Here is a 26288-nt window from a genome sequence, read left to right on the forward strand (position 1 = left end):
AAATAGCAATTCATATAAACATTAATTATTTTTTAAATGACTGAAAATAGCATTAAATACACACATGCACACCTTTATTTATTTTTTCCCAGGACTACAGAGTTAACATCTTTCTGAGACAAAAATGGAACGATCCCAGGCTGAAGCTACCTAGTGATTTTAGGGGCTCAGATGCACTGACAGTGGATCCCACCATGTACAAATGTTTGTGGAAACCTGATTTATTTTTTGCAAATGAAAAAAGTGCCAATTTTCATGATGTCACCCAGGAAAATATCCTTCTGTTTATTTTTCGGGATGGTGATGTCCTTGTCAGCATGAGGTACTCCTTTATACTTAATATTTGTCTATTTATATTTTTCTTTTCCAATCAGTGGATCACAGAGGAATATATTAAATTATCTCTGAGTTCTCTGTTCCTGCTTTCAGGTTATCCATTACCCTCTCATGCCCTTTGGACTTGACTTTGTTTCCCATGGACACACAACGCTGCAAGATGCAACTTGAGAGCTGTATGTAAATAATGCCATAAGTGATTTTGGAAATAAAATACTTATATCTAGAAAATATAATCTACTAACATTTTATATAACAGTGATAAAACAAATAATTTTGACCATTAATGGTCATTTGAATAATTTTGGAAAATTACAGTTGTTCTTTTATTACATTAATTTGTATGGAGATTGACAAATACTTTCTGTTCCAGTCTGATTTTAGTACAGTTGATATGGGTGCATACCCTTCTAACCTAAATCCAATTGCTATCTTCATTTGAATGAGTAATAGAGAAAAGGTAAAGAAAAAATGGTATCCTAAATAAAATAACTTCTATATGACCCATTTTCATAGCAGAAAATTTGAAAAACACTGAAAAATAACTCTGTAAATTCTATCAATTATTCATTCTTATGAATGTGTAAAGTATATTTTGGTGTTTTTCAAAATTATATTTTTAATGTTCCCATGATCATTTTTTTAGTTTATAAAAGATGTGCTAGATGTATATTAATTGAAATTTTCTGCGAAACATTAATTAATTTGCTATGTGCTTATCCTTTGAAAATAAAAGTAGCTCATAAATCTTGACAAATTAACACTAAAATTAACATGAAATTTTTAGTCTGAATATCTATATAACATGACCTATTTGGGCAACAAGTGAAGAATAAACTTGTAAAATGTAATGCATATGCTTGCTAGATTTTACACTTTTACTTTGTTATTATTTTTTATTAGTGGATCCTATATTTGGACAATAGTTACTGCTTTCAAACTATAAAATGAGCCTTTTCACATATAAGTATATGGATGTGTGTACATATTTTTATATCTGTTATATGTATATGTGTTTTATGTCTGTTATAGATATGTATTTTTATAAAATATTTCAACTGTGCATTTGCATTTTAGTTATATCAGTAGATGCACTAAAATATTGAATTTAAAAAATAGAGGCACAATAGGTATCAATGGTAGATTGCTCTATGCTGTGTAACCCTTGAATTGTAGCCACAGTAACTGCAGCCAAAAGGATGCTGAAATGATATTATAATGATGTCCATTTGAGAGATGGTTTGATTTGCCCTTTTTTCCCTGGTTCTTTTAAGTTATACATGGCAGTAGAATTCATTTTGATATAATTATGGAAGCATGGATATATCTTATTCTAATGAGGATCCCATTGTTATAGATGTACAGGATGGTGAGATTCACTATGGTATTCATATGTACATACAGGAAAATGGTGATTTCTCTTTTGTCATGATGCAACTCCTGTCCTGTCCTCCTGACAGATTTGTCAAAAAATTAGGTAGTTAAAATGCTTACATTCCTTTAAAATTTTTAGGGTTTCCTATCGCATGATTATAAATACATGTATGCAAAAATCTTGTATCATTTATTATCATTTTATTGATGGAGACTTAAGAATTCTAACATATAGAAGTGAATTGCTATATATGATGCCCTAAGATTTCAACTATTAAAAATATGCTGGTTAATTAAACTTACTCCTTCTTTAGGATAATTTTCTGTAACCATTCTGCTTATATTTTTTATGAATGACCATTGATTTTTAACTCTATATTTTAACTACAATAAGAGTGTCCTATTTTATTACCTTTATTTAATATTTGGAGTATTAAAACATTGAGAAATTATTAATAATTATATTTCATTCTAACATTTTCATTAATTTTTGTTTATAGTTGGTTACACAACAGATGATTTAAGATTTATCTGGCAGTCAGGAGATCCTGTTCAGTTAGAAAAAATTGCTTTGCCTCAATTTGATATTAAAAAGGAGGATATTGAATACGGCAACTGTACAAAATACTACAAAGGCACTGGTAAGTGATAGTCTTTATTTTAAATAAAACAGATCTATTTCAAAGGTTCATTTTAATATTAATAGACACTAAAGGATAGAAAAGAATTAAACATAAGTTCTGTACAAGTATTTTTTATTTATATTCATATACTAAAACTTACACAGAATTACGTTCACTGAAGTTTTCTGGTCTTTTAATTATGAGATAGATTTGCTTTGCTTTATGTAATTCTGGTGGTAAGAGGTTTTTGATTTTTTATTGTAGTAATGCAAACTCTCCCAGGCATTGGTTTTCGTACATGTCACCAAGATATTCTACTTCTGGTGAGATTCAATTTGGGGCTAAATATTTTTGGATATGAACAATGTAATCCTTGTGTATTCTTCCACTATCTTTTGAACAGTTTTTAAGTGGTGATTTGCCCATTTTAAAATTTTTAAAATATGAATATGGATCTTTGTGCTATACAGAAACCAATGAAAGAGGAAGGTAATTGGATATCAGTGAATATTCCCTGTACAGTCTTGTTGGCCTAAATCATAGAACAATGAGTTATGAAAAGCAAATCATCTTTATTTATTAAAATATGTTGAGCTCTTGCAAAAAATAAGATATTTACTATTCAGTAATGTCATAATTAGCATTCAACTTTGTTGCCTAGTGATAGTTATAGGCATTGAGGCTTTAACTAGTGAATATAGTATTATTTCACTTAGCAACATAAATTTTTAAATGCTGAAATTTTGAGCATTTTTAGTAGTGATAATCAGTTCAACTTGTGAGTTGCCACATAATTCTAATTTTGTATTTAGAAATAAGTCATGCCAGAAGATATTCAGGAGTAGATAAAAGTAAAGTTTAACTGTATTGCAATATTTATGTTGCAGTAGTAAAATGGTATATAGGTTAGTCACGGAGACCTTAGAGGATAAAATGTTTGAGATAAAAGGCCACCATCATGACATTTTCGAGTACAAACTATAATTTAAAACAATCCTCTTGATAGTAAAACAAGAGAGTGAACATTTATGTATCTACAACATTATAATAAAGACAACAAAAGAGGAAAGGGCATAATAGTTAGCTTTTTGTGGTCTTGTCCAAAATGCCTAACAAGAAAAATTTAGAGGAGGAAAGAACTGTTTTGGCACATCTTTCAGAGTATTCAACCCATGATCTGTTGGCTGTGTTGCTTTGGGCTGGAGATAGGGCAGAACATCAGAGTAGAAGGATGTGGTGGAGAAATGCAGCTCAGTTCATGGCCGCTGGGAAGCAGAGAGAGAAGAGGAAGCTGAAAGGAAATAAACCCTTCCAGGGCATCTTGTCCTCAGTGACCCATGTTCTCCAACTGTGTCCCACTTCCCAGTGCTCCATTCAGCCATCAATGGATGAATCCACTGATGTGGTCAGAGCCCTTAGGATCCAATCAGTTCCCAAAAGCCCTCTCTCTGAACAACGTGAGGTTTTGAGGGACATTCCAAATCTAAACCATAACCCTTAGAAATAAGCTAAGTAAGCATCTATTGTCGACTTTCAATTACATTGACATATCATATGACATTTATGTAATTCTTTCAGTAATGGAGCTTATAGTATATTAGCTTAAGAGAAATAATAATTGAGTATATTGCTAAAAAATTATCAAGTTTTAAACAAGTCAAAAACTGAGAGTTCTTAAAAATTAGACCATCATTTGTTTTTCTCTTTGGAGAAATGTTTATTCAGGTTCTTTGTTTATCTATGAGTTGAGCTGTTGGTCTTTCTGTTACAGAGTTTTGTTTTCCCCCCAGTAATGGGGATTGAACTCACTGATGCTCTAACACTGAGCTACTTCCTGAGCCCTTTTTCTTTTTCTTTTTCTTTTAAATTTTGAGACAGCCTCTCACTAAATTGCCAAGGCTGGCCTTGAACTTGTGACTCTCCTGCTTGATCCCCCTGAGTTCCTGGGATTACAGGCAGGAGCTCTGTGCCTAGCTCTGTTGTAGAGTTCTAAGAATCTAGTGTTTTGGGATACTAGATTTTTATCTGTTAGGTTATTTAGGTCTTTGATCCATTTTGAGTCATATTCTTTTGGGTGTGTGTGATGGTGAGGATTAAACACAGGACCTCAAGTTTGAGATAATTTTTGTATATGGTTTGAGTGCCTAAACTTCCTTCTTTTGTATGAGGTTATCCAGTATCCCAGCAGCATTAAATAAAAGGACCATGTTTTTGCTCCACATATTGTCATGGTGTTCTAGTCAAAAAAACAATTGATTTTAAATATATAAATATATTTTATTTTATATATTTTAAATATATAAATAAACTTTCAATTCTATTCCATTGGTCTTTTTGTCTAAACCCTTGCCAGTTTTCCACACAATCTGGAGTACTATAACTTAGTCATAATTATTGAAACTGGGATGGGTGAATCCTTTAGATTTCAAGGTGGTTTTGGCTATTTGGGGATCCTTGAATTTTCATGTGAATTTTAGAATCAGGTTGTCAATTTTTGCCCAGAAAGTAGCTGGGATTTTGATAGGGAATGCAATAAATTTGTAGGTCAATTTGAGGAGTACTGCCATCTTAACAATGTTAAGTATTCAAAAAAAATTAGGTTGTCCAATACTCAATGAATCAGCCACAGATAAACATAGATTATTAGATATAGAAGTGATCTTACAGATAAACAGTAGCTAGCTCCTTTATTTATTTCTTTTGGTACTGGGAATTGAACCCAGAGGAGCATAACCACTGTACCACATGCCCAGACCTTTTTATTTTTTATTTTGAGACAGGGTCTCATTAAATTGTTTAGGGCCTTGCTAAGTTGCTGAGACTGGCTTTGAACTTGCAATTCTCCTGCCTCTGCTTCCCAAGTTGCTGACATTACAAGCATGCATCATGGCACCCTGCAAGCTCCTTTATTTAACACATATAATAACTGAAGTGCAGGGAAACTGAAGGACTTACTGAATGTAAACAAGCAAATTTACATCAGCCTTGGCACTAGTCATAGTATTCCTTCACCCATCCAAACTCCTTCAAATTAAGAAGACTAGAATTTAAAGGAATTTTATAACCCATCTAGTAATGAAAAAAATTATCTTGAAAGCCAAAAAAAGTGTTTTGGGATTATTTTATAGTAACATATATTTAGTAGACAGCTTTTTGAGTTTTTACTATGCTAGGCAATACTTTAAGTGCTTTTCGGGAATTATACTATTTAATCATCACAATAATCCTCTGAGTTAAGTATTTTATTATCCCCATTTGACACATTAGGCTAATGAAGCAGAGACACTTGGCTGAGGTCATACTGTTACTAAGTAAAGCACTAGAATATTGAATTTGATATCATTACACAATTTGTGGAGTCCTGTTATAATTTTAAAAATTAGTTATCTACATTCAGATTATATACTTAGCATTTCAAAATGAATGCTGTCTAAATTTCTTTGATAAATTTGAAGACTAGCTTATTGAAGTTTTAACTATCATTTAGAGAGGAAAATAAAGCTAGCAATTTTATTTGTAATTTTGTTTTAGAGCACAAAGTTATTTAATAGCATTGAAAATACTAGGGTCCCCCCACCATCCTTTTTTTTTTTCTTGTCTCACTTTTAAGGCCTACTTAAAAACATCTCCATTGGAGACTTAGCAATGAATAAAAGACAGGCTTCTGCTCTTTATAGAGCCATAATCCAGTGTGATCCAGTGTGATAAATAAATACAATAAAAATTCATTTTAGTTGTTAGAGGGAAATAAGAGGTTTTAGTGTGGTACAAAGACTTGAGAGGATTAGTCAAAAGTCATGAGTAGGGTTTTTTGTGGTATTCTTTGAGTAATCATAAATAAGTCACTGAAATCTCATTAGCTACAGAAAATAATAAAGAGCTTATGGCTAATATAATATTTTTTGACACTTGCTGTGTTCCAGGTACTTCATCAACATTTATATAAGTCATTATATGAATATAAGTGAAACATTTTAATGTTGGTCAGTACTTAGATATTTATAAAAATCGGACATTGAATGCTGAACAATGTAAAATAGTAGGAAGATACAATAGAGCGATATATATAAAGTGATGGCTATTATTCTCTTTAATTTGTATAGAAATAATGACTCAACATTAACTTTTTTAAAAATATGCTTTTCTATGATGAAAGAAATCAGAAAGGTAGAGAAGTATTTCAAAGTACTTAAATTGGTAGGCTGAGTGAAAAATGAAATAAAACCTTACAGGAAATAGAAAGTAAATTGAATTTGCCCAATGAACATTTATATCAATTAACTGGCCACCTGCCTCTCATAAATGTAACAGTACTAGGGAAAGATCAAAAAAGATCAAGAAATGTTTCTCATCAAAGTTTATGGACCAAATCACTATAATATCAAGCATGTATTTTATTGCAAAATGCATCCATGTCTTGTGAGGCTCCCCTTGTCAGTAACTTTGCAAAAGGTACATGCTAGAGACTTGCTTCAAAACACAGGACTTCTATGATTTAGGATGGCGTTTAAACAGAGTGGGATGGAATGTAAAATTTTATTTTTAACGTGTGCTGCTTTGTGGTAAATTATAATCTTTGTGACAACTAAGGCTACCTAAAATATATATAATTTGTTTAGAAACCTTTATCATGCTCCATTTCCTATGTGGTTGGTGAATGTAAAACAGTCTGAAGAAGCGAAGCTATTTCAAAGCAGAGTACTTCTGAACTGCATTTCTTAATTGGAACTGATCTTTCTTAATTGCAGTAATTGTAATTACAAAAGTTTATATTTTTGAAATATTACACATGATTGTTGAAAACATATGTTCTTGATTGGGCAGGAAGTTAAAATGAGGGGTGGGAAACAGGAAAGGGAGGGAAATTTTTTATTGTTTTGCTTTTTTTCTATCTCATAAAACCTGTGAATGATTTAATATATTGCCTAGTTTTAATGAAAATAAAATTTAGAAAGAAGCTCTGCACTTTTGTTTTTTATATAATATGGGAGTATTTGGCATAATTACAGTTTATGTCAGTTACAATCAATAAATTGTTTTTGTTTCATACTCTTCCTACTATCTTTAAAATCTGTCAGAGGCAGCAAGGATTATAATTCATAAGAAAAAATAGATTTCTCATTTACTTATTAAGAGGATGTAAATAATCTTCCTTTTTGTAACTGCTATTAAGAAGCTATTGTGTATAAATACTGCTCTCGGTACTATAATGTATAAATATGAACATTTTTCTAGCATTAGAAATGTGTATAATCATCCTAATTAGGAAGACTAGGTAAACTATTATTTAACTGTAAAAGAGTAAAAAGTAACATTATACTTCCCCCATTAATTATTTCCCTTATTCTCTGTTCATTTATTTGTTCCAATAATTTTAAGTAATTATGTACAGTTTAAATTGAAAACAATTGGAGAAATTTTAATTTTTTTGGTATTTATGCATAATCTCACTTTGATTAACTGGACAATGACATTGTTTTACCTAAAGTAGGCATATTAGGCATTAAATCTAATGTGTAAATTTCTTTTATTTATTTCTTTTTTAAATTTTTTTACACATTAAATCTAATGTGTAAATTTCTTTTATTTATTTATTTTTAAAATTTTCTTGCATACATGACAATAGTGGAATGCATTATAATTGTAATTATCCATTCATAGCACAATTTTTTTCATAACTCTTATATAAAGTATGTTCACGCCAAATTATGCCATTATACATGAGTTCTATTATTATTATTATTTGTGCTTCAATTCTTAATACACCTTTATACCACAATTTATCATATCTCTGTATATAAGTTATGAATTTCTAACTAAAAGAGTTGAAGCATTTAAATATCACCTTCAGCATCTGTAACCATATCTTGTGTTTGGAGTGCTGTGAGATTTGTCACTTATTTTCTTAAAGCAGCAAAGGCTACCATGAGCCTGCCTATAATTCATGATTAACTTTAGGGACTAGTTGTCATGGCAGTTCTAGAATTATGTTGTAAAGAAATTTCTGTATTTGTCTCAGTGTGTGAAAATGAAAGTCCTTTCCCCCCATTAGAGTGCATCCAGAAGGCCTAGAGTGGAGGTGGGGAGGGAATGGAGAATAAGACCAAATGTTGGCACTTTAGTCTTTTGTGAATATACACTGAAAACACCAATCTCTTCCCATTGCTAATGTTTATCTCCAAAACTACTTAAATAATAATAATAATAATAACTATTATTATTATTATTATTATTATTATTATTATTATTATTACCAGGGTACCAGGGATTGAGCTCAGGGACACTCAACCACTGAGCCACATCCCCAGCCCTTTTTGTATTTTATTAGAGGCATGGTCTCACTGAGTTGCTTAGCATCTCGCCTTTGCTGAGACTGGCTTTGAATTTGCAATCCTCCTAACTAATCCTCCTGAGCCAGTGGGATTACAGGCCTGTGCCACTGCTCCGGGCCAAAATTTTGTTATAACTATGCATTTGAGTTGTGGTAGACTGCCATCCCTTCTTGATAAGCAGTGGTACATGTGGTTAAAAATCTATTGCGGGGAAAGGATTGTCCAAGAGTGTTTCCTTTTATACTTGTTGTGCTTTGATTTACTGTTCCCTGTATGACTCCTATAGATCCTTTTCCCCAGTAGTACTCTCAGGTCAGGAAGGGTTGAACTATTGGAGGTTCACTGCACAGAGACTTAAATACCTAGACATTGCTGTTGTGGAGCAGCAGGTGGGATCTGCTTCTCATGTTGCAGCATTGACTTTGTGAAACTGACTTGGATGGAAATGTCTTGTCATTTATGGGTATGTTAGTTATTTTTACAGTAAAATGTTGGTGCAAACCTCATACCTGTAATGTGTCTGTTTCTGAAAGGCTACTACACGTGTGTGGAAGTCATATTCACCCTGAGGAGACAGGTCGGGTTTTACATGATGGGTGTCTACGCCCCAACCTTGCTGATTGTGGTTCTTTCCTGGCTTTCCTTCTGGATCAACCCAGATGCAAGTGCTGCCAGAGTACCCCTGGGTAAAGTATTCTACCCTTCTCCCTCATGTCAGGACTGTTACACAGGTTGAACATTGTTAATACAAAAATCTGAATTTGAGCTCTGACTTGATACCACAAGTAGAAAATTCCACACCTGACCTCAGGTGATAGATTACCATTGGTAGGCAGGTGCACTAAAAATATTGTACAAAATTACTTTCTGGTTATGTGTTTAAAGTGTATATAAAATGTAAAGGAGTTTTGTATCAAGACTTGGGCCCCATTCCAAAGATTCATATAAAATACATGCAAAAATTTAAAAATCAAAAAGAAATCTGAAATATGAAACACTTTGGATTTCAGTTAAGTACTAAAGGACCTGTATCTGTAAATAACTGATGATATAATCAGCTACTTTGAAACTGTGGCTCTTGAAATTGATGGAGGGAAACTTCTTTCAAAATTTAATAATGAACTAGATTTTCTTAATATTTATATTTTGAAGCTTTTCTTTTCGTATACTCGGGATATTTGAAGCACTTAATCTATTCTTTTTCAATAATTATTGATATATAACTTTTACCTATTATTGAAATCAAATATCTTCAATAGTGTCAAAGTTAAAAACAGCTATTTTGATGAAAATCTTTTTCAATAATATTATATACATCTCACAATCTTAGGGTATACAGTCATGCACCACATAATGATATTTCAGTCAATGATGGACTTCATATATGATATTATACCCTGTGGCCTAGGTAAATAGTAGGCTAGTCCGTGCAGATTTGTGTATGTATACTCTATGATATCCACACAATGACAGTGTCACATAATGATGCTTTTCTCTGAATATAACCCTAGCATTGAGTGATACATAAGTGTAATGATATGAGTTATCTTTTTATATGACTTAACATAAGAGTTAATTATCTTTCCTGTTTTTTTCCTGCTCCTCAATTTATTATTTTTAATAATTGGTGACATAGAAACATCATTAGCTATTCTTTTGAAAATTGTGTCTATGTAAGAGTTGAAAAGTCATTGCTTGAGAAAATTAGCAAGAGCCCTTCCTCTGGGTAAAGTGAACAAATTTGAAAATATGGACATTGTGACATAGATTTTTGATTGCTTTGGAGTGTTCTAAAATTTTTTATTTCTCTGTGTCTGTGTGTTTTCTGAATGTCACATGGAATTCATATAGGTGGACTGTGATGTTTCTAATTTTTTCGTGAGTGATTTCTTGTTACATGTGATATTTTCCTTGCATTCAAAAGACCAGTGTACCTCTTGTTTCTACCTCACTGGAGGAATTAAATGAAGTACAGATTTTAAAGATTAGGAAATCAGGAAAGAAGCAATGAAAAGGACAATGTTACCTGAATAAGAAATTTCATGGTTTACATTTAATATTACACCACAAAGACCAAATTGATATCTTAAAAAATAAAAAATGTGGGGAATTTCATCTTACGGTTAATGATGACAAAATGACGATAGATTAATTAATTCATTATGGGATAAAAATCAACTATGTAGTAAATTGTATTGGAGACAAACCAATGCAAGAAAAAAATCCCACTAGATTTAAATATTTAGACTTGTCAAAATTATCATGCATTTCTCCCAAATAATCAATTTATATTGAAAATATTTTGCAATCTTGCAGTGCTATCTATTTAAGTGTTACATTTCCAAGGGTACTTTTGAGACATCCCATTCTTTTAATATTTCTTTAAAGGATTTTTCTCTGCAAATCCCCATTCTTTCAGACTTCTGATATGAGGTCCTTGAGCTTTCATTTAATATTCAGGTGGTTCTGTTATATGGGGCAGAAGTATCTTATTGTTTTGTAATTATTTTGTTTTTTGTTGCTGCGGATTGTTTGCAGGGTCTTGTATATGCTAAGCCCATGCTCTACTACTGAGTTATACCCCTAATCCCTGGGGCAAAAGTATTTGCTTGTTGAAAGTCAGTCTCCAGGACCAAACCTTCCTTTGAATTCCAGCTCTGTGTTCACAAGAAAAACTTGGAGAACAGATCTAACCACTTTAAACATAACTCTGCTGAAATGTCAGTTCAGGCATGATAAAAGATATTTGTCATTGTGTCCTTTGTGGGATTTAAGAAAGTAGAATCATGGGAAATTCAAGGTTCTTTCTTTGATCGAAAAATTAGAAAGATAATGTGAACATTAACCAAGATGGGAAAGTTTGCAGGAGCTATTGAGAAGATTAACAAAATGAGTATAAAGTCCACATTATATACTCAGAAGTTAATTTTAAGCTACCCTTATATAGTGCTTTACAGTTTGAAAAACACTTCATATATTTTAATTTATTAAAAATATTTATTTGGGGGGCTGGGGTTGTACCTTAGTGGTTGGATGCTTGCCTCATATGCGTGAGGCACTGGGTTCAATCCTTAGCACCACATAGAATAAATAAATAAAACAAAGATATTATGTCCACCTACAACTAAAAAGAAATTTAAAAATATATATATATACTTATTTTGTGCTATTTTTCAAGGTACTGTTCAAGAAGATTGGGATGTAGTTCACAAAATAAATAGCTAAAAATAAATTGTAGCTAATAAATTTTTCAAAACTTCTTAGTTCTAATGAGTTTATATTCTTTTGAGAGGAAAACAGACACCAAATAAATACAGTATGTAACATGTCAGTCAGTGATATAAGGAAAGCATCCTCCTTATCAGAAAAGGCCTTAAGGAGAAGTAATGTTGATAAAGAAATGAAGGAAGTGAAGAAATAAAAGGGGAAGTTATCTAGGAAAGAGTGAAGAGTGGCCTTGGTGACTGTCATTTGAACTGGAATGAGATGAAATCTCAGGAAAGTTCTTATTTTCTTTTGCCTAATTACCAAAGATGTTGAACATTTTTTCACATACTTCTTGGCTATTTGAATTTCTTCTCTTGAGAAAATTCTATCTAGCTTATTAGTTCACTTATTGATTGGGGTTTTCATTTTTGTGGTGGTAAGTTTTTTGAGTTCTTTCTATACTATGAATATTAATCCTCTATTTGAAGAGTATCTGTCAAAGATTTTCTCCAGTTCTGTAGGTTCTGTCTTCATGCTCCTGTTATTTTTTTTTTTTTTTGCTGTGCAGAAACTTTTTAATTTGATGCCATCTCATTTTAAAATTCTTGCCATTACTTTCCTTCCTGAGCTTTAGAGTCTTATTGAGAAAGCCATTGCCTGTGCCTTCATGTTGGATTGTTGCCCCTGTGTTTTCTTCTAGCAGTTGGAAAGTTTCTGGCCTAATTCCTAGGTCTTTGATGCATTTGAGTTTGACTTTTGTGCAGAGTGAGAGATAGGGAACTAGTTTTATTCTTTCATGTATGGATGTCCATTTTACCCAGCACCATTTGTTAAGAAGGTTGTCTTTTCTCCCATGTATGTTTTTGGCACCTTCGTTAAGAACCAGATAACTTTATCTATACAAGTAATAATAAGGGCTGGCAAGGATGTGAGCGGAAAAGAGCACCTACACACTGATGGTGGGACTGTAAATTAGTACAACCATCCTGGAAAGAGCAGGATTGGAGCCACCAAATGACCCTGGTATACTACTCCTCAGCTCCTCAGTATTTATCCTAAAGAATTAAAGTAAGCATGCTATAGTGATGCATGACTATCCATTCATATAGCAGCGCAACTCACAATAACCAAATTATGGAACAGCCCAGATATCCCACCAACTGATAATGGATAAGGGAATATGGTGTATATATATATATATACAGAGTGGAGTTTTATTCTACCATAAAGCAGAATTAAACCCTGTCATTTGCAGGAAAATGGAACTGGAGAGAGCATTTTATTAAAGGAAATAAGCCAAACTCAGAAAGTCCAGGGTCATATGTTTTCCTCTCATGTGTGGAACCTGGACAGAAAAAAAAGAAAAGAAAAAGAAAATGATGTTATGAAAGTAGAAAAGAAAACAATAAGTTAGAAGAAAGGAGCAGGGGGATAGAGGAGGGTAGGAAAGGGAAGGTACTGGAGAATGAAGACGTGGAACCAACCCAGGTGCCCTTCAATAGATGAATGGATAAAAAAAATGTGGTATATATACACAATGGAATATTATTTGGCCTTAAAGAAGCATGAAATTATGTCATTTGCTGGTAAATGGATGGAACTGGAGACTCTCATACTAAGTGAAATAAGCCAATCCAAAAACATCAAAGGCCAAATGTTTTCTGTAACATATGGATGCTAATACACAATTAAGGAGGTGTGGGAAGGCAGATAATAGAAGTTCATTGAACTAGACAAAGGGGAAAGATGGAAAGGGAGGGGAGATATAAATAGAAATGACAGTCGTATGAATTGGACGTAACTGTCCTATGTTCACCTATGTTCATGTCACTATTATGTGAATACATGGCCAGTGAAACTCCACAAATACAGCCTCAAGAATGGGATCCTAATTAGAATGAGTTATACTCCATGTATGTATACTATGTCAAAAAACACTCTACTAACATGTATATCTGAAAAGAAGAAAAAAAATTTAAATGTAGCCACTTTATTCAGTATATCCCTGAACAACAACTAAGTTGAATGTTTTGCTTACAGTACTGATTGCTTTTAAAATATGAATTTTCAAAAGAAAAAAAATCAGGTAAATATTCATGGTGTAGCCTAGAAGCTAGTAGTACAGGTGCTAAATAGTATTAGATGGTGGGTTGTTTTCCATTTCCAGTTTGGAAAACATTGAGACCTATATGAACATTGAAAATACAGTTCTATTAATTACTTCTTAGTTTTTCCTCAGAACTGAGGATAATTGCTATAATAGCAAGATGCCTATCAAATCATTAATATTACTTCATCTTCAGAAGTCATTATATTTCTACTAGAAAGTTTCTATATCTAGTAGAGAGTATCTTAGGTTCTTGAACAATTTAACAAAACTGACACCTTTCAGAAGCTTTTAAAATTATGTAATTAATAGAATATAATTGTAGTGCTTTAACCAATTATTAATGATAATATAGTGCTTATCCCCTAAATGGAAGGGAAATGAGAGTTTAGTATACTTTTTATTATTGTAATTATATATTCATTAATTCTTAAAAGGGGCCACATCTAAGAAGAAAATACTATACTCAGCCGATTAAGTGAAATGGACTCAGAGAGCCAAGTCTAACCTGTAGCTGAGTTGACTTAAAGTGAATCTCCTTTGAGAGTGAATGAGGTTTCTTCTGACCCATTGTGTAATTGGTAGCCTGTGTCAACAGGTCATATTTCCGCTTCCCTTTTCCTGAAAATATGAAGCAAGGGAGAAAGTGAGAAGGGAAAATTAGATAGAGGGTAGCAATTGAGAAAGATTCATTTTTGGGATTCTTCATTAGGACTTTAAAATTATGTAATTTAATGTGTATTATGCTAGCTTTAATTACTTTAGTTAAATTGACTTACCAAGTTTTTATGTACAGTTAATATTATGTGTAGTAGAATTCTATTCCTTTTGTTGAAAAGTTATAATTAATTGGATGTCGTTGCTATTGGCTTTTCCTGAAGCAATCAGAAATATTCTCTACTTTGTCTTTTCTGTCCGATCTTTTTTTAAAAAATAATTCTTATCAGAAAATATATTTGTAAATTCTATTTTGTTCAAATTTGGTTGTTCATGAGTGTAAATTCCTTCTGTAATTGAAATATCTCTGAAACAAAACTGAAGAATGAAATAATCCTCTTTAATCAGAGAGCTCTATAGTTCCTCAGATCCCATAAAATAGTTTAGACAACTTCAGTATTTAAACCAGAACCAAATTGTGTTTTCATTGAATGTTTATTTTTAAGATGTTAAGTATTTACAAACATCCCAAAACCTAATCAATAATATTTCATATATTATAAAAAGCATATATACATTATTTCTTCTAGTCTTTGAGATTTAGAAGGACCTAACGAATTGTTTATGACTCATTGAAAATTACTGGGGAGGAAATTAGTGAATCATCAATGAGTGCACATCATTTTTTAGGGATCCAGGCAACTTTTAATTTCCGTTTCTGTTTCTGTAGGCATCTTCTCTGTCCTGAGCTTGGCCTCTGAGTGCACCACCCTTGCTGCTGAGCTTCCCAAAGTATCCTACGTGAAGGCCCTTGATGTTTGGCTCATTGCTTGTCTCCTCTTTGGGTTTGCTTCCCTGGTGGAGTATGCTGTTGTCCAGGTGATGTTGAACAACCCTAAAAGAGTTGAGGCTGAGAAAGCCAGAATCGCTAAGGCTGAGCAAGCAGATGGGAAAGGTGGAAATGCAGCTAAAAAGAATACTGTGAATGGTACAGGGACTCCTGTTCATATTAGCACATTGCAGGTAAGAATGACATTATTCATTGAAATGATTTCCCCCATCCTCTCTGCAGTATCAGGAGAGAGATACTGTTCTCTGTGTGAAAAGATGTGACAGAATTCACATTCACTTACTTTTTCCTCTCACAGATGAAAAGGAATTGAGCCCAACATACATTTTGGGCTAGATAACAGTCAAAACACGTACATCAAACACTACTTAAGAAAATAAAAAATCAGTAACTTAATTAAAAATGTCTTGAGGACTTTCCACTGAGTTTAATGATAAAAAAACATTGTATGTTCAGTTTGCCCGAATGAGGGCAGTAAGTCCTATTAGAAATATTAAAGGTATGAGAAATTTAAGAGATAAAGACAAAGACATGGAAATAAGTGAAAAGCAGGGGCCCAGGGGGTGATCCAGCTCTGACGGAGGCTGGATATAACAAAGGGAATGAGAACCCGAGCATGTATTTTATAGGTATGGTCATTAAAGGCTTTCAGTGTGAAAACTTCTAGGGTAAACAGGACGAAGTTGAGAAAAACAACACAGATGGGGCGTAGCCCACGAAGCCCATCTCTTCTACCCCTGGGCAGCTGGGATCTGAGATCAAGGATTTTGAACTAGTGAATTCCATAGCAAGCAAGGAACTCTCCTATCGACAGGAGTCAAGCTGCAAATGGGCTTTCTCCTGGCGCCCTCCCATCACAGGGTTCTCAAAAGTAGGTCTCAAGGTCCAGGTTTCACATGATTTATTAACTGCTCACGACAAGCTTGTTTTCGTGGTTCTAATTAAACAGGGAGATCTTGCCAGAATATGGAACTCCCTATGTTTCTCATCTGATAGACCTTGGTGAAATGACAGAGGACCACACGGACCTTCCATCAGTCATGAGACTTGGGGGAACCAATGCCCTTGATGAAATAACCGACCTGTTCCCCAGGGAGTTAGAGAACTGCCTATAGAATGCATCAGGCAGGCTACTTACTTAGTCCAACCATTAGTGGCTGGAGAATTGGATAGGGCTTCATTCCTTGACCTTGCCTTGCCACTTGATCCTGGCATTGCCTTCAGAGTCAAGTAATGACAAGTCCTGGAACAACAGGCAGCTTCTTTGATTAAGGTTTGCTCTCTCCCTACCCTAAAGGGCCCCTTTTTGATGTCTTCTTGTAGGGAAGACTAGTTAACCAGGAGACCATTTTCATTCCATTAAGAATGACAAATTCCATAGCAGACTGACCAATTCACACTGTCCTCCAATCTTAAAAATCTTATCTGCTCTGCTTATGTTCAGACCCCATACCACTCTATAAGTTTGCTGACCACCACTACTCTTCCTACCTTAAATGCTAGACAAGTAGGCCACATACCTATTTTTTACATAGAAAAGCAAATGAACTATGGTACTGCCTACAGCTCCTTTGTTGTTGTTGTTATTATCATTACACTCATTTTCCAAGCCTAAAGCCCAGACCATCTGCAAATCCTTAGCTGCTACTTTTGGGGAGGCTTCTTCAGATTGTATAATTTTTACATTTCCTAATACACTTCATGAAGAGTAGTGAAAAAAAATTTCATTAATATGAAACTATCATGGCTTTGATAAAGGCATGTCTGTAATATCTCTTTTCCTACCCTTTTACATACCCTTTTACATCCAGCATGTCTATGTTATTATATTTCAAGTGAGTGTCTGGTACACAACTGGTAGCTGGTTTATGGTTTTTGCTCTGCCAAGTCTAATGTTTTAGCTGGTTTATTTAGATCATTTATACTTAATGTAATTATTGACATGTTGGGATTTCAGTCTATATTTCATTTGTAAGTTCCTGTCATGTTTTTGTTTGTCCATTTTCTCTTTCCTGTTCCATGTGGGTTACTTGAACAATTTTTAGAATTTCATTTTGAATATTCTATATTCTCTTTGTATAACTTATTTAGTGGTTGTTCAAGATACTATATCCTGGATACATAACTTACCACAGTCTACTGCTGCCATCATCTTAAGAAGCTTGTAGATGTGCAAAATCATGCTTCCCTTGACATCCTTTTATCTACTTCTTTATAATTGCCTTAAATATTTCTTCTGTGTACATTTAGAACCACATTAAGCAGTGTTATGATTTTTATTTCCTTATAAAATAATTTATGAAATTCAGGAGAAGTAAAGCTTATTGTATATTCTTACTGTATTTTTTCTTGCATTCTAATATTCCAAGGTGATGTTTTATTCTTTTCTTTTTGTTTAAATAATTCTTTTATCCATTTTTGTTTTGGGATAGTTGTACTGGTGAGAACTCTTGTTTTCCTTCATCTGAGAATGTCTTGGTTTTTCTCTCATTCCTGGATGATATTTTCTCAGGGGATGGGACTCTGATGTGACACTTCATTTTTATTAGTACCTTACCAGTATTGTGCCTCTTCCTTCTGACCTCATGGCTTTTCATGAAAATGTGACATTCTAATTATTTTTCCCCTATAGGAAAAGTGTCTCTTGTTTTTGCATTTCAATTTGTTCTTTTTTTGGTCTTTAGTGACCAGAAGTTAAGTTAAATGTTTCTGTGGGGTTTTTTAGGTTAATTTTCTTTGTGATTTGTTCAGCTTGTTGAAAATGTAGATTTATGTCTCCTGTTTATATGTAAAGTTTTAAGTTATTGTTTCTTTGAGTACTTTTTCAGACATGCCCTCTTTCTCCTATCTTTCTGACTCTGATTACAAAAATGTTAGAGCCATTGTAATATTTTTATGTCCCCAGGCTCTTTTCATTTTTCCCCATTTTCTTGTGTTATTTTTGAGATGAGATAATATCTTGTGTTATACCTCTCAGTTCACTGATTCTTTCCTCTGCCCCTCCATTTTCCTGTTAATACCATCCATAAGCTTTAGGATTTAGTTTTGTATTTTTTCAGTATTAAAATTTACCATTTGGTGTGTGTGTGTGTGTTTTCTGCTTGCAGTTTGCATTTCTTCATTGAGGCATTCTATTTTTTTTAAATTTTTTCAAGCATAATATGATAGTTCACTATAGCATATTTATCATCAATGCCCTGATATCTTTCTCAGATTTTACATGTTTGACATCCACTGAGTTTTTCCCATTCAGTTTGTGATTTTTTCCAGTTCTTGGCATGATGAATATTTTTCAGTTGTAAACTAGACATTTTCACATTATATTATGAATTGTTGAATCTTGTTTAAACCTGTTTCAGCTGGCTTTTTCTGACTCTGTCCTTCCAGGAAAAGGAAGTCCAGGTTTACCACTCAGTAAAGGTGGGATTGTTACTCCTGGGAGGGATGGAGATTTCCCCATGTGGTCTCTATTGACACAGCAGAGGGGTGCCTTCTGACTGCATGGTTGAGCTGCTATGATCTCACCCCAATGTGGAGGAGAAGGAGTACCTTGTTACTGCTGGGTGGAAATGGAAGTCCACGTCTTCTATATAGTCTCTATGGATACTGCACAGGGAGAGGGGCCTTGTTGCTCATGTACCGAGGTGGGAGTTCCTCAAGTTTCCATCCCACCGATCCCTCTACCTTGAGCTTTGGTTGAGATCTGGTGCATAAAGCAAGGATGTTCCACAGAACAGATGCTTGTTTTCAAACAATGCCATAATCAGTTCCATCCACTGGCATGTTATGGGGTCTTAATAACTGCAGAAATCCCCTAGTAACAGAGTACCAATGTATGGATGATCTTGACATCTTAATGTACTCTGTCAAGTAGAATATTGATGGAAGGAGACTAATTGGAAGCAGCTTTTTAGAGCATTATAGAGCATATTACGATTATTTATGAACATGGATATGAAGGAAAAGAGAATCCCTGAAATATTAGACTCAATTATGTTATTTTAAATTTATCTTTCAAGCATTAAAATAATAACCCAGTGAATAAAAGTTCAACACATTTAAGAACTTCTGTATTTTAATTATGTTTTTAGCTGCTAATAATAACATGGCTTCTCTGGATTCTGAAACTGCTATGGCTTTTTGCTATAAAAATCAGAGAAGTGCTTACATAGTGTAAGAATTGACCAGAAATTTTAATCTCTGGAAATAAATGTAAATTATTCTTAGTCTCTATCAGAGAAAATAAACTTTCCACAATCAATATTATACTCAGGTAATATTTTTATTTTGAGACAGATTTCAAAATGATGAGTCTAAAAATAAATAAGCTTGAATGTACACATCAAACCTACATAAACTCTGTAACTTCATTTATAAGATTGCTGCATATTGGATGCATGAAAGAAAGTATAATAATGGAAACAATTTTTAAATTCTATTTTTCTGTTTTCTTTCATGCTAGTGGTTTTCCTGTGAAAAATATATTTGTGGTTTTGGATTCAAGTTTCATTTGCTTCAATGTATTTCACTTTTCCAAACATAGCCTTTTGCCAAGTAATTTCAATCAGGTGCTATGTCATTTATTTTTATGTGGAATGACAATAGTAATTAATGGAAGTATAATGTAATTTGGACTATAGAAATTGAAGCTCATTTTCAAATAATATTGTGCTTGCTCAAGAAAAGAATGACTTTAAAAGGTAGAAAAGATAAACAATAATTTAGTCTGTTTTTTTAGTGTGAGGTTTGTGGCCTGCATACAAAAATTTTATCATCATATATATATAATTGTTTAGACTTTTTTCAAATCTTAACGGTAAATACTTTCTCAGCTATTTTAATGTTTGGGTCACTAATTTGATAGTTCACGTTTCTCCTTTTATGCGACAAAAGCAATTGAGGATCTGCTATTGGTATTATCACCCTCTCCACAGCACCTTTTCTGAGTCATACACCAAAGGTTTTATGAATAAAATGCAAATAATATGCATGCTCATAATTTGGGAGTAAATTAAATTAAAAAGCTGCTATTTGTCCACCAATGAGATGTTGTTTTTTTACATAATGATGATTTGGTTTTGAATAAGGATTGATTAACATTTGATAGATGCAAATTATTTCGTCTGTATCTTCTATAGAAGAAATCTTATCACCATGAAATCATGCCTAAGTCTTCATGTCAAGAAATACTGCACTAAATATTTGCTTTTAAATGCATATTAGTGGAAACTTAAAAGGACCACAAAAAGTCTTAGAGGCTAAATTTTGAAGCATTAGAAATGTTTTATCTGCATCATTTAAAAAAAAATTCTTGGCAACTTCTTTATTGTGCTACCTTGTTTTTGCTACCAGTAATTTCAGAAGTGACAGAAATTTATATGATGAAAGCAAATGAGGCATATATTCATACTAAGAAACAATTGAAAAATTATAAATTATAGATTAACACAGCCATACTTATTTTTAGGAATGTGTAGATTTTTTTTTTCAAATTTTAACGGTAATACTTTCTCAGCTATTTTAATATTTAGGTCACTAATTTGATAGTTCACTCACATTTCTCCTTTTACGCCACAAGTGGGGTTATTAAGTGGGGTTATTATTTTAAGCAGTTTATTTCTTTCCATATTATAACTACTGAAAATGGTGTTCATACTACAAGCACTTTTATATGTTCATGTATATATTTGATATTCTAATAAGGTGTAAAGTATCAACTTTTTGTATGTGTGAAATCTCTGATGAATGAAACAAAAGATCAGCCAACTAGTTAGCTCACCTGGCATGCGCATGGCCTGGGTTCAATCCTCAGCACCACATACAAAGATGTTGTGTCCGCCGAAAATTAAAAAATAAATTAAATAAATAAATAAATAAAATAAAATAAAACCTCAAAGACCCTCCCCAATCCCTGCAGTTGGGAAACTAATCTTACTTATTCAGTTGTATCATCATTAAAAATTATTTTTTCCACTGGCATGTACACACACATACACAGGAGTACAAAGAGTACTCTAATCGTTTGAATATAAGAATTTTCCAATATATCTTTGAGAGAGGTTTCAGTGAATTAAAAGGGTAAAAATCTTAATATAACCAACCTGAAGTTTTTTGGACTGCTTTTGTACATTGCTTTAACCTTGAAGAAGTTTTTCTTTTAGTTTCATGTCTATTATATTTAAATAATCTCTCTGCATAAACATAATATTCTATAGCCACATAATAAACTGTGTAGGAAAAAATCTTTAAATTATTAAAATGCTTCATCAAAGAATATGGTTATATAAACAAAAAATATTTAAAATTTTTAAATATTCATGTGTGACATAGATCACAATCATATAAATTTGGTTGCATGTTTAGCTACTTACAGACAATAAAATCACATCTTAAGCTGTTTTAAAAATTCTGATTTATCATAAGTACATTTCTACAGTAAAACCATTTGGTCTTGTTTGTGCAAAAATTAAAAATAAGTGATAAAGAGTTATGCTTTTGAAGTCTATTGCAGAAGCTAGAGTACTCCTTTGTTTTGCAAAGTGAATTCTTTAGTGCAACTAAAGCCTTTGATATCCAGAATTGTAAAGGGAGAAAATAAGACTGGGATTCCCAGAATCCCTGAATTTAAAGATTGCTCTGAGATTCTGAGGATAATGGGAAGATTTCATACTTGGAGTCTGTTCTTAACTTCTGCTCCAATCAAGGTAGTGATTTGCTCTTTTAAAAAGTTCACTGAACCACATAGAGGCTGACACATGCCTTAACTGGCACTGGAAACTTGAGCTTTCCATGAGATCTTCTGTCTGGGAGCAACAACAGAAAAGGTACATGTGTGTGCAAGTATGTGTGTGTGTATGTGTGTGCGCACATGCTTGTGCATGTGCTTACATGTGCACAAGCAGTGGTACTTAAATGGTAGATGAGTTGCTAAAAATAGTTTTAAAAACTCATTCTGGACAACTTCAGTGGGACAGTGAATGGGGGCCAAAGGTAAACATGTGAGTGTGAGTGTGTGCATGTGTGTGTGCTTCCTGAAGACATATTTAAAGAAATTAGACTTTAGTTGTTATGCTTGTCGCCTCTTTCTCTCCATTAACCAGTCCTGGAACCTGTGCTGACACGCTCCAAATGTAAGGACAGCTCTTTTAGGCTCAGTGGGGGTCTTACAATAGATAAATTTTAACTGCATATTTAAAAAGTGGGGTCAGGGGAAGATCCTCTTTCTTCGCTTTGGCCTACCAAAGTTAAAACAAAGTCCCATTAAACCACGATGAGTCTGTGTTTTCATGTGAGCTTATATCAAACAGTCTCTAAGCTCAACATATTGGTGATTCACATCTTTTTTTATAAAAGTATTTGAAGTTGCAAAGGTGAACTTTTAACTCCCTAATTACTATTCCTCCTTATCAATATGTTTTGTGCATTTTCTACAATTTTATTTATATAAACATCTTTCAATAAAATTCTTACCCAATATATAGATGTGAATAAAGTGTATAATAATGAAGCCAATATTTGTTTGTTAACTTCAAAAATAATATAATAAATTTCCATGATTGGAAAAAAAAATGGAAATAAATGTATAATGTCAGGAGTGCATATAAATGCATTTGTATGTGCTTTTTAGAAAATGAGCATCAACTTTTTATTTCATCATTTAATTTTTAATTTTTACTATTTTACTGATACATAATATTTGTACATTTGTGGTACAATGTGATGTTTTGATCATATACAATGATTATATAAATATAATGTTCAACTCAGAGTAGTTAACATATCCAAGGTCAATAAAGGAGTGCAGTGTTATTGTTTGATAAGAGTCATAAATTCTGAGGAACTTACTTTTTCAGTTAGCATGTCTGGATTATTTGTTGCTATCTATTTCTGAACACTACCATCTGGCACTTGCTAAGGAAATATATGTCAAATAAAAGATAGTCTTCTGATACCTAAATTATTGCTGGTGAATAAAATTTGTTTTGTTTTATTTATTACATTAGGCCTATTTTTAAATCTAGCCAAAATCTAGTAAAGGTAAATGCAATATACAGAATGTGTTAATATATTAATTATACAAAGAATGCAAAATATAGAGTAACTATAATAGATAATAAACAGTAGATAATAAGATAGTTTCCCTTTTTAGTAAAAAGTTGCTAAATGTCAATAATGAAGATTCCAGAGGCAAATCACAAAACTCAGTTGTAAGAACAGAAAAAAAAAATTAAGCAACTGAGTCATTAGGTCACCTTTCCATGGCCTTTTGTAATAGTGTTATTCTATGGCATTGCTGGTTAAATGTACCTTTAAGTTTTCTAAGCACATTTCTGATTGTCAGACAAGAGTTCAGTGAGAAAGAATTATTGTGTGTTTTATAAGAAAATGACTCAAATTTAATAGTTTAAAGACTAATAATTCAATAATCTCTGTACTGTATGATCTAGGTGAAGTATATAAAATTTCTTTGTATTTTCTCTGTGATGGTTTTGTGCAACTTTAACAAATAAGTCATGAATGCCTACCACTAGCAAATCTTTGCTTTGTAACTGAGACCGTCTTTTACTTCTTATTTGTACATGAGGTTTGGCCTGTCTCATTGAAGGGATAAATGCCTGTAATTCGTAAACAACCCTATTTAGAAATAGGAGCAGTAGGGAAATTCAAGATTAAAAGTAGGAGATTTCTGTTACCCATACATCATAGCAATATTATCTGTACCGTGGTTGCATACTGGAACAAGGATGAATTTTTATTACTTGGTCTTCAAACTGAGATAACTCTTAAAAGCCTAATGTAAAATAACCAATCAAACTTTTATTGCATGATACATTCTTGTTATTTAGGCAATATTTCAAAACCCTAAATGTTAACACAATCTGATGGTTTCATTAGTTGTTTACTATCTCTGTTGGTCCTTTGTGGTGTAAACAAACACCTTCTTGTGCAAATCAGCCATTTAAAAAAATACTTTTGAAGAGGAGTGTTTTATAAGTAGAAAATTTTAGATGTACCATCTAAATGCATTCTGTTCTTAATTTTTATCCTCAGGTTGGTGAGACCAGATGCAAAAAGGTTTGTACTTCTAAGTCTGACCTGCGATCTAATGACTTCAGCATTGTTGGAAGCTTACCAAGAGATTTTGAATTATCCAATTATGACTGCTATGGAAAACCCATTGAAGTCAACAATGGACTAGGGAAATCTCAGGCAAAGAACAATAAGAAGCCTCCCCCTGCCAAACCTGTTATTCCAACAGCAGCAAAGCGAATTGACCTATATGCAAGAGCACTATTTCCCTTCTGTTTCTTGTTCTTCAATGTTATATATTGGTCTATATATTTATGATGATTTTTTCCATTTCTATCAAATAAAATCCCATTTCATTGTGACCAACCCAATTCATAAATGCTGATCTGTGAAAACTTTTGCATTTCCATAGCAATATATTGCATTTTGGATGCCATTTGATTGTAATAAAATGTGGCACCTTACTTTTGAATGGCAGCATGATCCTGTAATGTCTGTGCTCTAATATTGATGTATATATGTACAGCAAGCATATTGCTTTAGGAATAAATGAAGGATAAGCATACTACATAATATAATTCCAAACATTTTTCTTCGCTTAGTGTAAACTGCAAATACTTCAGATATTTCTGGTAATAAAATGATGTGCACGCGGATTCCTGTTATGGTCGCTATTCTAATAAATGTAGTATTTCCAATTTCCTTCCTTGTAACTTTCAAAGAAAACCATCTTATTCTTGTATAATTTTAGATGGTATTATCACAGATTAAGCCAAGTAGTATTACATATTGTTTAAACTTTGTAAGTAGAAATATATCAGTTATAATTATGCAGGCTCTGTGGAGAAATAAAGTTCCCAAAGTTATTAATTTGTAAAATCAGCTCATTTTAAGATGTGCCTGTGTTGTCAAATTGCCAGATAATAAAACACAGTAAAGCATTTTTGAAACAAAGAGAAACCCACAGTTACATAAATGCATACTGGATTCTGACTTCTGATAAATAAAAATGCATAAAGGATAGATACATCAGTTAAATATTTACCATAAAATTTATTTAAATCATCTTAAAACCCAAATTGATTTTCATTTGTTGAGAGAGTACACAAAAGCATTGTGCCTTAAAAAGAGTTTTACATATTTTAAATCAGAATGCAGTGACAGATATATGATTTCACATGTTTTTTAAGAAAGCAAGAGGAAATAAGTACCCTATTACTAGAAGTAACTTGAATTGGAAATTTAAAAAAAAACATAATCATGAAAGAATATTAACTACTTTATTAAAATGCTTACATATTTTAAGTAAAATTGAAAATGTTTTCTACTTTATTTTATGTTTTATGTATTTGAATATTTGGGGATATGTTACAAAACACTTAAAGATTATGTAAATGATATCTTTGTTTATGTTAGACTTCATTTCTACTTGTATTTTCTCTCTTGCCAAAAGTCTAGACGACCGAGTTTTACTTACTTTGATCTTGTTCCAACCTGAAAATAAGCACTAAGTCTCCTTTTATGAGACCCCCCATTTTCTAATAATATCACATCCAATGCTCCTTTTTATTTCTGCCACAGCCAAAATTAGAACTATTAGTAATTCACATAACATAAACGTAAGACCAAAGGAGTACACTTACATTATTTGGAGAGCTTTGTTCCAGCTGAATGTTTCTATGGACAACTCAATAAAATTATGGCTCGTGCAAATCACTGTTTGTAAATCAATGCTATTCAGTTCATTGAAGACATTTTTAAAAGATTATTGC

General features: G+C 32.7%; 1 protein-coding gene across 2 annotated transcripts; it reads left to right on the top strand.

Annotated features, from left to right (window-relative positions):
* Nucleotides 1-179: 179 nt before the first annotated feature.
* Glrb (glycine receptor beta) lies at nucleotides 180-24834 on the top strand. Of its 2 annotated transcripts, none has more exons than XM_077803400.1 (6): nucleotides 180-322; nucleotides 430-512; nucleotides 2211-2351; nucleotides 9199-9351; nucleotides 15367-15707; nucleotides 24538-24834. In XM_077803400.1, the coding sequence occupies exons 1-6, from the start codon at nucleotides 195-197 to the stop codon at nucleotides 24832-24834; spliced, it is 1143 nt and encodes a 380-aa protein (XP_077659526.1). In that variant the 5' UTR covers nucleotides 180-194. The 2 variants fall into 2 exon arrangements, with proteins under 2 accessions (XP_077659526.1, XP_026251742.2); XM_026395957.2 differs by having other exon boundaries at nucleotides 15367-15659.
* Nucleotides 24835-26288: the final 1454 nt, after the last annotated feature.

This window comes from Urocitellus parryii, chromosome 10 (assembly GCF_045843805.1).
Source record: "Urocitellus parryii isolate mUroPar1 chromosome 10, mUroPar1.hap1, whole genome shotgun sequence".
NCBI classification, from domain to species: Eukaryota; Metazoa; Chordata; class Mammalia; order Rodentia; family Sciuridae; genus Urocitellus; species Urocitellus parryii.

What these genes read in the sequence shown, in the direction of transcription:
- Glrb (XM_077803400.1), top strand. Translation starts at nt 195, where the DNA reads ATGTACAAATGTTTGTGGAAACCTGATTTATTTTTTGCAAATGAAAAA. An exon ending in CAAGATGCAACTTGAGAGCT is followed by an intron (nt 513 to 2,210) that starts GTATGTAAATAA and finishes TTTTGTTTATAG; the next exon opens with TTGGTTACACAACAGATGAT. An exon ending in TTTCCCCCATCCTCTCTGCA is followed by an intron (nt 15,708 to 24,537) that starts GTATCAGGAGAG and finishes TTTTATCCTCAG; the next exon opens with GTTGGTGAGACCAGATGCAA.